This window comes from Physella acuta, unplaced genomic scaffold (genome assembly GCF_028476545.2).
Source record: "Physella acuta isolate Inbredline_101_S28 unplaced genomic scaffold, ASM2847654v3 ptg000916l, whole genome shotgun sequence".
Lineage (NCBI taxonomy): Eukaryota > Metazoa > Mollusca > Gastropoda > Physidae > Physella > Physella acuta.
Window position 1 is genome coordinate 548,211 of NW_026732433.1, and position 12,896 is coordinate 561,106.

The window sequence follows — 12,896 nt, forward strand, 5'->3', positions numbered from 1 at the left end:
GGGGGGGGGCGGGGGTGCGGACCGCACCGGGTGACACCATTTAGGGGGGGTGACACCAAGGCAAAAAATAGCAAAATATATAGAGAAAAACTCGAGGGGGGTGCAAATCGAAAGTTTGAGGGGGGTGCAAATCGAAAGTTTGAGGGGGGGGGGGTGCAAATCGAAAACTCGAGGGGGGGTGCAAATCGAAAGTTTGAGGGGGGGGTGTAAATCGAAAACTCGAGGGGGGGGGGGTGCAAATCGAAAGTTTGAGGGGGGGGGGTGCAAATCGAAAGTTTGAGGGGGAGGGGGTGCAAATCGAAAACTCGAGGGGGGGGGGGTGCAAATCGAAAGTTTGAGGGGGAGGGGGTGCAAATCGAAAACTCGAGGGGGGGGGGTGCAAATCGAAAGTTTGAGGGGGGGGGTGCAAATCGAAAATATGAAAGTTTGTCCATGGGAAGGGTCTCTATGCCTCTGGGGGGGTGACACCATTAAGTGCCGCACCGGGTGACACCCGACCTCGCTACGCCACTGATAGCAACTAGATCTATCTTGGAGTTTGCTTATATTTATTTTTTAAATTTGTAAAATAACTGCTTTTAGAATGGGTTGACACTACCTAATTGTGCAGTTTCTAAGGAAGAGGTAAAACGCTATTCTACTCCAAGTGGTGTAATTCCTTAAGTTGTTTTTCAAATACTTTTATTCTAGTACTGAACTGTGGTGTGGGTTGTGTGGTTGGGGGGGGGAAGGGGAGGTCCTAAAATGCTGATTAGTATGATGGGTAGTATATGAAATATTGTATACTGATACAAATGAGTAGGGGTGGGTTCAATTACCTTCTGCTATGTGACCACGGGTATTTTTCCAAACCGTTAATACCCGAATTAAGTTTTTTAGCAATTAAAATTGTATTAACTCTATACATTTATGCTGATCTTGAGTTCATTACTGACTTCAAACAGTCACTTAATTTTATTATGTTTAATCCATCTAAAGACGGACAATCACGAGTTGTTATCAAAACAACTACACTTTTAAAATATAAATAAGACAAAATTTGCTGACTGCACTTTTGTTTTCCATTATTTGGTCATGAGTGGAGGGACTTACATCACTATTTTTGGCACCAATCTTGAAGAAACCGATACAAAAACACCGGTGATTTACATCACGGTTAACGGAACTAAAGTACCGGTACGTGCTAATTTAAAATTTTATAATTGCAGATTTTAATTCGAATCAAAATCTGTCTAAATATCGTGGGGTTTTAAAAATTGATGTTGTTTTTATTGCTTAAAACTAAAATAAAAATATCAGGTTATTGGAATCCTTCCTTATAGTGAGTGGAGTAACATACGTTTCTAGGATGTACATATTCACGTCATAACTAAAATTTCTGCTTTGTTTTAGGCTGACATGTCTAAATGGTCTGCACCTAAAGACAGTAACAATAAAATACAATGGCGAACTATTAAAAGCCCTAATCTGAAGACGAATAACATCGTGACCGAAGATGTGATACTTAATGGAAAGCCCTATCTAAGTATCACCTGGTCTCATGTGAAGAAAATAGAAGACTTTAAAATATATCCAGACCCGGAGCTGTTCAACAAGGGGTTTACATTAGCAACCAGAGGAATCTTTAGTGTTCTGGTCATACAGGTGAGCCAGTCGGGGTGGTTAGTGTAGGTCTGTGTGTGGCGGTGGCGTCGCTAGGTCGCGTGACACCTGGTTTACGTCCTGGTGTCACCCCCTCCCCATATCGGAATATTTGATTTGCACTTAGTAAGGCTTTAACTCCAATTAGTCATTAATTAAACTTTCAAAAAGCATTATTCTATTATGTTTGTTTGATTTTTTTGCCTTGGTGTCTCCCCCCTAAATGGTGTCATTCGGTGCGGTCCGCACGACCCCTCTGGTGTGTAGCTACAATACGTCAGTCTTTAAAGTAACTACTAGACTTACCCGGTCATCCCTTGTATAACTGTGGGTTTCGGGGGTCATCCGTAAATGACATCACGTTTGTCACTTATCATCACAAAATAACCAGACCCCACATTCAAAAAGATGTTTTTTTATCTTTTAAAAACACCGATTTCGGACTATCCCTTCATATACTGACGTCACAGATGACCTACTCAACTCTACTTCACCTGCACAGTGTCCCGCCAAGTCTCAGACAACATGTTTTAATCGTTTAAAAAAACGATTCCTGCCGAGCATGTCTCTGACCACACCATCCTTTCATTTGCTTAGGACAAAGAAACAGATGAAATCTACTTCACCTGCCCTGTATCCCGCTAAGTTCAGATAGGCAACTTTATCATTCACATCTAAAATATAAAAAAAAATTGATTTTTTTTAGCATTGACGTGGTGTGTCTAGAACCTGTATCACCCGCATGAAAGCCTATTACACTATCAACATAGCTATTAGACTCGTGACGTCACTTATGGTATAGTTTAATACTTTGAGTCTCCTTATGCAACTTGATTTACGCGCATAGATCTAGATCTAAGTCTAGTAGTAGTAGTAACTTTCAAATTAAATTTTATCTTAAATTAGCCAATTACATAGCTAAACAAACACAGATTTATATAAAATAATGAAGGTCTGAAATTATCTAGATCTAGATAGAATTATTATCTAGATCTAGATTTTACGACTCGTTTGGTCTTAAGTCTAGTTTTTGCGTAGCTCTTGCTAGATCTAGATTAGACCTATTCTAGATAGATCTAGATCTAGATAGATAAATCTCAAAGATTTATTTCAAGTATTTAAGAACTAAAAAATGTATTATGATTATAAGATGGATTGTATTTTTATGTACTTAATCTTTGGTTTGTATCTAATTAATCTTTGGTTTGACCTAGATTCTAGATCTAGATCTATAAATAACTTTCTTAGCCACCTGATATTTAGATCTATAGATAACTTTTTTGTAGAGCTAGAGAAATTTAGTGTAAAACTCAATGAAAAAGACAGTTGAAAATTGATATAAGTGTTGGAACGTAATAAATACAGCAAACGTACGTATTGTTAAAGCTATAGCCGACAGAAAATTAGCTTTATTGGAATGGGAACACAATCTTCTTCGACAGAAGCCTTCATTTTATTGTAGTAAAAAGTAAACAAATAATGTGACGTCACTATTCATTCAAAATAAAGCTATTCTTTGAAACTTTTAAAATTAATTTGGTTAATCTACCAATGAATAAATCAATAAATTAATTAACGTCTTTAAATAAATTTGTGATTAACAGTCTGTCTGAAAAGAATTTTTTTTCTCTACCTACATATTATTTTACAGGTCTATACATATGGCAGATTCTCTCCAGCAGTAAATCAGACAAACAAATAAATATTCAAACATGTAAACAAAGTTGATTTTTAGTGGTATAGAGATAGGTCAACCTATTTGGTCTTAATACGTCAATCATTGTGGCTACTATAGGTCAGTCGGTGAGGCTACTATGGGCATTTGGTATGGCTCAACGCTCAGTCTTTAATGTCACTATTAGTTAGCCTGTGTGGTTATTATAGGTCAGGTTGTTTGGCTACTATTGGTCAGTGTGTGTGGCAACTTTAGATTTTTTCGTTACAAACATCGTTTCTCATTAAATTACGATCTAACGTATTTAATTACATCTGATTGTTAGAATTATGATGACAATGTAATTGTGATTAAAATAACTCTGAAGTCTTTTGTTAAAAAAATGTCAATCCCTTTAGGGTTTTGTTTTTACTTTCTCGTATATACGAAGTATAGAGAAAGTATTGTAATCGTGCAAAAAAAAATCGAGATTTTTACAAATCTCGACGTTTTACATCTCACTGATACGGAAAAACATAATTTTGCAATCTTGTCCGTATGTCTGTGTGTCTGTGTGTCTGTGTGTGTGTGTGTGTGTAAACACGATAACTTGAGTACCGTTACAGCTAGGTTGATGAAATTTCATATATAAGTATTTTATCAAAATCGTAGATCCGTATCAACTTTTGAGCGATTTCCGATAACCGGAAGTGGTACTTTTTCTAATTTGAATTTTCAAAAGTCTATAACTTGAGTACTATTTCAGATAGATAAATGAAATTTCACATGTAAGTAAAAGATCTAATTCTCTTCGTTCTGTCAAATTTTGAGTAATTTCCGTTTGACGGGAAGTACTAATTTACGCTATTTCCGATTTCTCAAAAACGCATCTAAATTTATAAAGTATTAATAATATTGCGCATCATTGTGAACATCTTTATTCGGCGTTCGCTTGGTGCGCAATACTTTTTTCTATGAGATTCTATTCTATTTTAAAAAGTTTAAGTATTTAAAATAGATTAAAAATCATAACTATATCCCGAGTTCCCATTCCCTGTTGTTTTATATAAGAATATTCGAGAAAGTTTAGGGGAGATCACTCCCGGTTTATTTAAAATTGTGGCTGGTTTGAAAATCATCAAAATATTAAAGGTTTCATCATTTTTTACAAAAAAAAGTTATTAGAAAGGGATCCGGACAAAAGGCCGACATGGACAAAAGGCCAACACGGACAAAAGGCCGACATGGACAAAAGGCCGGCAAGACAAAAGGCCGACAAGACAAAAGGCCGACTGCCAAAAGGCCGACATCCAAAAGGCCGACAAGACAAAAGGCCGACAAGACATAAGGCCGACTGCTAAAAGGCCGACAAGACCAAAGGCCGACAAGACAAAAGGCCGACAAGTTTTATAAAACAACAAACTACAATTACAGACATGTTTAATATCTAAAATATGTAATTATATACGACTGTTTAAGTTTCTCATAAATATTCTTAGGTACATACAATAGGATAAAATAATACTCACGATGTAACCAATTATTTGTTGACGATATATTGGTCCTTATATAGGGAAATCACAGGGGCAAGTTTACACACACACAAAAAAACTTACCAATTTTGGCACACTTGTATCACAACAGAAGTAATGAATCCATCGAATATAGTATACACTTTTTGTCATGCAATTCGCAATGGACGAAACTAAAATATAAATCAAAGTTTGTCGGTATTTAACATGTAGTCCAGTCAAGGCACGTGATCGGTCTACTTCATTCGGTTTCTTTGCGTAATATGGTGGTCACGCCACCAATCTCCAGTCGCATGGACCCAATTGTCCACCTTATAAGGATCGCAACTAACATTGTCTCTTCCATCTTGTTGCATGTGGGCGATAATGCCGGCAGCTTTTGACTTTGTTCTTTGATGATTATCTCACCCCTTTGACATAAAAGGAGCTATGAAAGACAACAGTGACAGCTTTTCACAATATTTAGGTGTTGATCCTTTGTATTTAAGACACACGCGTAATCTTTAGTCGCTTGACCCGATGGTTCACCTTATAAGAATAGCAACTAGCACCGTCTCTTCTCTTGAACGTTTCACCTTATTTCATGCCTTATTTCGATGGTTGTCAAGATAGAAGCTATGCAGTAACACATATTTTGCGATATTATTATTTTTTATGCTTGTCAGCCTTATGGTTTGTCGGCCTTATGGACTGTCGGCCTTTTGGCTGTCGGCCTTACGTCCTGTCGGCCTTTTGGCTGTCGGCTTTATGTCCTGTCGTCCTTATGTCCTGTCGGCTTTTTGGCTGTCGGCTTTTTGTCCATGTCGGCCGTTTGTCCGTGTCGGCCTTTTGTCTTGTCGGCCTTTTGGATGTCGGCCTTTTGTCCTACACCCATTAGAAAATATAAGTACATGCACATTATTATTTACACCGGTCAATCTTTAGTACCGTATTGATATGTGAGTAAAAGGTCTTTGGCAGGGTAGGAACATCCCAACATGGCTGAACAAAGACGAAATCCATGTTTACGTTGGGAAAGTTTCTTGTAACGTTCTGGACACGACCGAGAGCACCATCACATGCAACGCTACGTCCATTGTAAACAACATTGAGAACAGCTGCAACACAAGCAGCACCAACCAAGCTTATGTATATGGAACTACCACTGCTGCACTAAATCCGGTTGGGGCTACAGAGCGTGTAACTACTTCAACAAAAACTGAAAGCTACGACTGCAGTCACCTAGAATAAAATTTAATACTCAGCGAAGAACGCACGATACTTAATGGATTTAGTGCAGACGTAAAAGTTGAAATTGGAAACTTCAAAAAGATTTTACCAAAAGTTAGGATTGTCTTTACCCACATTACGGTTGAAGACAATTCGAACACAGTCATCATCATTAGCGTCATCACGATCGTCGCTGTGGTTGTCCTAGCTCTTGTGGTTTATCTTCGAATTTCACGTTTACGGGCTAAAAACAACACCAGCATGAAAGCTTTGGACGAAGGTGTGGGTATAAAGCATTTTTTATGTTTTTAATGTTTACCCTTACTCAATAAATTTACCTTTATTTACCCCTAAGCAAGACCACACAAATGTTTCGGACTGTTTGACAATTTTATTCAAAACTGAACAAAATGAATGCATTTAGTAATTAATTTGAAGGTGTTATTCTTAACCAACTATCATAGGATTGTATAGTTTATAGTCTGTTCTTTTCTACTGAAGACTGGCGTGAATTTTTACACTTTACATTGAAACTCAGAGGCGTAGCGAGGGGGGAGGCGGCGGGTGCGGACCGCACCGGGTGACACCATTTAGGGGGGTGACACCAAGGCAAAAAAAAGCAAAATATATAGAGAAAAACTTGAGGGGGGGTTGCAAATCGAAAATTTAAGAGGTGGGGGGTTCAAATAAAAAATTTGAAAGTTTGTCTCTACACCTCTGGGGGGGGGGGGGTGACACCATTAAGTGCCGCACCGGGTGACACCCGACCTCGCTACGCCACTGTTGAAACTTATTCAAAATTATAGTAGCTTGACAAAGTCGTTGCTTTCATTGTGTTGTTTAATTAAACGTGATTGAAATAATGTATTGTTTGTGATAGATAAACTGTGGCTGGCCCATATATTGGAATCTACACTAGAGCCTGAAGATAGAGCAGATATCAATAGTTTATTTATAAATCCTGATAGTCTAATTGTCGGGAAAACCATCGGAAAAGGTATAGTTATGTTTTGATATTTTTCAACATGAAAACTTGATTGACGCTTTGGTCTAGCGATAGAACACGTGTTTGCTAGCTGCAGTTTTGGGCGATATACTAATGGGGGGGGGGGGTAGGGGATTTTAAGAGTCTTCTGGATAAAATACGCAGCCGTTGACATTTTCTGTTTGTTCTTTAAGTCTTTTGAAAAATCTGATATATCTATCTGTTATATACACAAAAGCCAAAGCACCTATAATTCGTACTGACAGGGCAAAATCTGCGTCATCAGTGTTCCTAGTCTGAAATCCGAAAGTCTGTATTTTTCGCTAGACTCTGTGTTAAATGATAAAAACTGGTTTCGATTTTTATTTATTTATATTTATTTATAACATTCTGAAACAACATCCATATCGGATTTTTCGTTTATCTCCCAGGAAACTTCGGGTGTGTGTTCAAGGGGTTTTTCGCCACGGGAAAAGATTCTGAGGGGGTCAAGGTCGCGGTAAAAACGTTACAGGGTGAGTACAATTCAGTTGTGCAGTAACTAACTTCAACTCCAGCCACTACCATTTACCATTTTACTATTGTTTTAATATTTACTCATTCATCATGGTGTTGATATCAAGAAAAATCTGCAATAATTGATGTCTTATTTATATATTTTTAAAATATTTCCATATGAATCAGCTAATTGTATCGGTTTGTTTCTCCCCCTAAGAATCCGTGTCCCAGAGCATCGACCTGAAGGGTTTTGTCCAAGAGGCTGTGATGATGCGAGAGTTCCAACACCCCAACGTCCTGGGACTGGTTGGTTTGTCAGAGAAAGAGCCGGGCGTGCCCTTCGTTGTGCTGCCTTTTATGGAGAACGGTGACCTCCTGACCTACGTCCGTGACCCCGATAAGGTAAGGTCGCTCATATGTTTTAAATGGATTTTATTTATTTACTCTATAGACGTTTTGGCGAGCGCTCTTTCTACTTTTTAACTCTAGCCTGAATCGCTGGCTAAATAGAAAATTACACAAACAGCTTACACTAATGATTGTTTAATCAAGCATTCATCTCCCCAGTAATAAAATTCTAAAATAAAGGCTTTTTAAATTAAAGTATGTGTCACAGACTGTATAATTATGTATCTTTATTATATTGTGTTTTGCATGAATGAAGAGTACCTGGCTAGCGGAAGGACTGTCTGAGCGATCGTCATGTGTTTTTCCATGTTTTTGGGTGAGATCGCTCATGTACGTAAGGGGAGAAAAAGTGGTGAATAAAAGAGAGAGCGAAAGGTGAACGGGTGTTGTGTGCTAGGACTTGGGACTGGAACGATGACAGTAGAATGTAAGATGTCTCCATGACTTGGAGTCGTGATTATTATTTGTACCTATATCAGTTGATCTTCAAATATGGATGTACCTCGGATTTATCTGTACATAGTGTAAATAAAGTTGTCATTTCAAGTTGCCACTGTTGCTCGTGTTCCTGTATGAAAGCTAACCCACAACAACAAAGAATTCATGTTGTTACAGTATGCAGGATAACATGCAAACAGAAGTGTCTTTCATTTTTAAGTAGATAGCGTGTCCACTTAGACAAGGGAGATAAGGCTTAAAACAATGCTTCATTAACCCCCTTTGAGTGGGGAGTTATAAACCGTTTGACACAAATAATAACAGAGCTTTGCACAATTCTCACTTTTGTGACGATATGAAAATAATCGCGATATACATCCTTGTTTCAGCTTAGACACTTGTTTCTGGCGTATGTTGGTGTTTTATTTGAATTTATTTTACAGCTCAACTTTACAGTTAGGTATATCTTTATAAATATTTGTAATACTACTTGCATATCCACATTAGAAGTAAAAAAATCGGTGCAGTAGTTGTGACAATTTTAAGAAATCGGAAATACTGTATAGTGCTACTTCCAGTCACCGGAACCCACTCAAGATATGACAGAATCAAGAGAATAAACGAAATAGAGTAAAGTACCACAAAGCCATATCAATCCAGTGGCGTAGCGAGGTCGGGTGTCACCCGGTGCGGCACTTAAAGGTTGTCACCCCCCAGAGGCGTAGCAACCCTTCCCGGGGACAAATTTTCGATTTGCACCTCCCCCCTCAAGTTTTCGATTTGCAAGCCCCCCCCCCCCCCTCAAGCTTTTCTCTATATACTTTCCTATTTTTTGCCTTGGTGTCACCCCCCTAAATGGTGTCACCCGATGCGGTCCGCTTGCCCCCCCCCCCCCCCCTCCCTACGCCTCTGAATCAATCTAATACTTATCTAATACTTACAATCGAAATTTTGTCCATCTAACTTGAAAAGTACCCAAGTTATAGGATTCGGGCAAGTGGGGCTTGATAGCTGGGGACCGTAACTCTTATAGGAGAGACAACTCCAAAATCAAACAACTGCTGCCTTGTACTGTAGTTTGTTCTTGGTTTGGACAAAGGCTACGGAAGCAAATCCAAAAACGAAAAGCAGGCTGAAATCGGAGTCTACGGCCTATATGGCGCATAACCAGTTGACACGTATACTTAATTGTGTTGGAGGGAATACATTCCAACACTAGAATTAAGAACAAATAAGATGCAGAAGAAATTGAATAATAGTCGGTGCGGAAAGCTCTTTTTTTATTGAAAATTCAGTCATAAGCACTTTACAGAGGAACTGTGATTATCAGTTAATTATTCATTTTAAACCTGACGGTCTATAGGGCAAGTGAAGTATAGTCCGTCTACTTGCTTCGGTGACCTCGGCATATGAAGAGATAGTGTGGTCAGCACTATGCCCAGCCGCCTTTACTTTCCCTAACGTGAGTTAGGTACCCATCACAGTTGGGTGGACTCAGGGACGGTTTACTGACTTGAGCCCGGATTCGAACTCGAGACTTACTCCCTACCTTAGCGCGGGAGATTAGCTAAGATTGGAATGGTCAGAAGATGTATCGTTTTGTTTTGCTGATAAATTAAAAAGTTAAAACTTTGCTGGTTTGGTATTAGCACTAGCATCAAGGATACATTAAAGAAAGATATAACTAATTTTAAAGTTTAGATGAGTTTAGTTGCATTAGTTTCTACTTCTTCTCTGAGTGTTGAACTACATTGTTAAGGCAAAGCTTGGTTATACATTAGAGCTAGATTAGGCTTTAGATGAATTTCTAACAAAATTTAGAAGTGGATTTCTGATCAAATCGAAACTTCCTTTTGATTTGATAATAAAATAATTTAATTTTAAAATATTGTAATTTTAACATACGGTTTTCATTTCAGTATTAGATTAGGGTTTAATTAATGATTAGTTTGCGGTTTAGGTTAGAAAGGCGAGTGTGAAATACAACTATTTCCAAGACAAATTTCTAAATTTAATAAAAACACGACAGCGTATATTATTATTAGGCTAATACAATTTAAATCCATCGGAAACTTGCACAATTCAATAACTTTTAAATTCTTTTATTAAAAACAAAACGAACTGTGTTTTCCTACATCTAGTCTCTGAAGTTTTCTGATGCCCTGAAGTACGGGGCAGATATCGCTAGCGGCATGGCGTACCTCAGTATCAGAGACTTTGTTCATAGAGATCTGGCTGCCAGAAACTGTCTGTAAGTTTTTGTTTGCGTTAGAAAAAGTGCAAAGAATAGTTGAGCACAGATAAAACAAGAGTGTGGCTAACAGAAAAATTTGGGGAAATTGTTCCCATGTGTTTTGATTTAACTATATAATGTATATAGTACATGACAACGTGTTTTGTATTGTATTAGTCTAGATGACCGCCTACGTGTTAAGATTGGAGACTTTGGCCTGTGCCGATCAGTGTACGGCTCTAGCTACTACACCAGCACCAACAGAACAATGTTACCCATACGTTGGATGGCTCCAGAAAGTATTGAGGTTGGCTGCTACTCTACCAAGTCGGACGTTGTGAGTTATTTTGTACTGTATTTACTAAACAAAAATGATCATAACTTGGTCATCCTTATATTTATAAAAACAGATTTACTTTAAATTGCCCATAAGAGTTGCTTTAAATATTGAAAAAAAAATTCTCTATATTTTGTAGTGGTCATTTGGTGTCGTCATGTGGGAGTTGTTGACCCGTGGGCTGATCCCCTACCCTGGTCTACAGAACTCTGAAGTCCACGGCTATCTGCAGCAGAGTCGTCTGGCTAGGCCGCACTTCTGCCCAATCAGGCTGTAAGTCTTGGTTTGCCAGTTATGTTACGTTATTAAAGTTGTCTTAATCGTTTGTTGTTGGTCTGCCCGTGTTTTTAACTTATCTGCTTTGCCATAAACTTTGGTTAGACTTATCCAGTCTTTCTTGGTAAAAAACATTTTTTTTATGTAAACGACACATGGAAGGTTTAATCAAGTACGATGCAAACTAAATATATTTTCTGTACTCTCAAGGTATGAAGCTCTTTTGTACTGTTGGCAAGTTGATCCGGGTCTAAGGCCGAATTTTCAGTCTCTCCAAGAGTTTCTACGATTCCTGTTCAGAAGCATTAGTAGAGCAAATGACAAATGCAGAGATTGTATAGATACGTTGCAAAGAGGGAAAGACCCACAGGGACAACGTCCTCAGAATCTAACTATCCCCCAGACAGAACTAAACACACCATGTTCTGGTATCTGTTTGATGAACAAATCATTTGATGCGGAAATTATTATACCGGAATGCAGATGCCTTTTCGAAAATATTGCTGAAAGTACCAACAGAGATAATTTAGCTAAAGCAGAAAATATGGAATACATTCAGCCTAAAGATGATTGGAATTATTTGCTAGAATTACTTCACCAGGAAATGCCAGCATCTGAAGAAATAGGCGGTTCTTACATTGATGTAATTGATAATTATGAAGAAATAGGCGGTTCTTACATTGATGTAATTGATAATTATGAAGAGATCACAACCACAATGTAATAGAATATGTATACATGTATAATATGTATAACTATGTGAAATATATATAAAATAATCTGTAGAGGCAAAGTGTAAATAATTTCTTATTGTCACCACCAACTTTTGACAATATTGATTTCAAAAGCGCATTTATATTAAATATAATTTTTTTATAATCTATGTTTATACAATAATTCTTCTCAGTTCTTGGGACTAAAATTCATTTAACGTTTACGAAGAAACAATGATGTGAAGATGATTCATACATCATGTTGCGAAAAGACTAATTAAATAGATAAATTAAAATAATTGTTCTGAAAATTGATACTCATTATAAATTCACATTATTCAAATATCAATTACAACACCAATTAAAGCTAATTTGATGTTTAAGATAAAATATTCACAAAAAGAAAAGTTAAAAAAAAAAGGTTTTTAAAGAATCTAGACTATTATATAAATATCTATGTTATCTATATACATGCACACATACACACACACACACACACATATATATATATATATATATATATATATATATATATATATATATTATATATATATTATATATTATATACATATATATGGTGACATGACAAATTATCTCAGACAAAATATCTCACAGACAAATGATCTCAGGAGAAATGATCTCAATGACAAATGATCTCACAGACTAAAGGTCTCAGGACAATATATACCAGGACAAAAGATAACATGGACAAATGGTGCCAGACAAAATATCTCACAGCTAAATATTTATAGTATTATAATGAATTTAGTCGATTTTAACATTTTTAAAATTGCTATGTGAGATCATTTATCTGTGAGATATTTTGTCTGGGATATTTTGTCTGGGATTATTTGTCATGGAAACATATATATATATATATACATATGCCTAAATGTACATGTATTGCTATAGAAAAGTATTTATATACGTATGTGTATCGGCAAAAATGTTTGGCAGTTTATTTAGTCAAAT

General features: G+C 37.1%; 1 protein-coding gene across 1 annotated transcript; it reads left to right on the top strand.

The window, feature by feature from the left end:
* The first annotated feature begins 1,398 nt into the window (after positions 1-1,398).
* LOC131953323 (ephrin type-B receptor 1-B) lies at positions 1,399-12,171 on the top strand. Its single transcript, XM_059316462.1, has 8 exons — positions 1,399-1,644; positions 5,788-6,006; positions 6,139-6,322; positions 7,737-7,921; positions 10,507-10,616; positions 10,776-10,935; positions 11,075-11,208; positions 11,422-12,171. Exons 1-8 carry the CDS (start codon positions 1,399-1,401, stop codon positions 11,933-11,935), a joined length of 1,752 nt encoding a protein of 583 aa, XP_059172445.1. The 3' UTR covers positions 11,936-12,171.
* The last annotated feature ends 725 nt before the right edge of the window (positions 12,172-12,896 follow it).

Excerpts from the sequence above, each read along its gene's own strand:
- LOC131953323 (XM_059316462.1), top strand. The coding sequence starts at position 1,399 with ATGTCTAAATGGTCTGCACCTAAAGACAGTAACAATAAAATACAATGG. Across the intron at positions 1,645-5,787 it reads TTAGTGTTCTGGTCATACAG|GGTAGGAACATCCCAACATG; the intron begins GTGAGCCAGTCG and ends GGTCTTTGGCAG. Across the intron at positions 6,007-6,138 it reads CGGTTGGGGCTACAGAGCGT|ATTTTACCAAAAGTTAGGAT; the intron begins GTAACTACTTCA and ends AACTTCAAAAAG.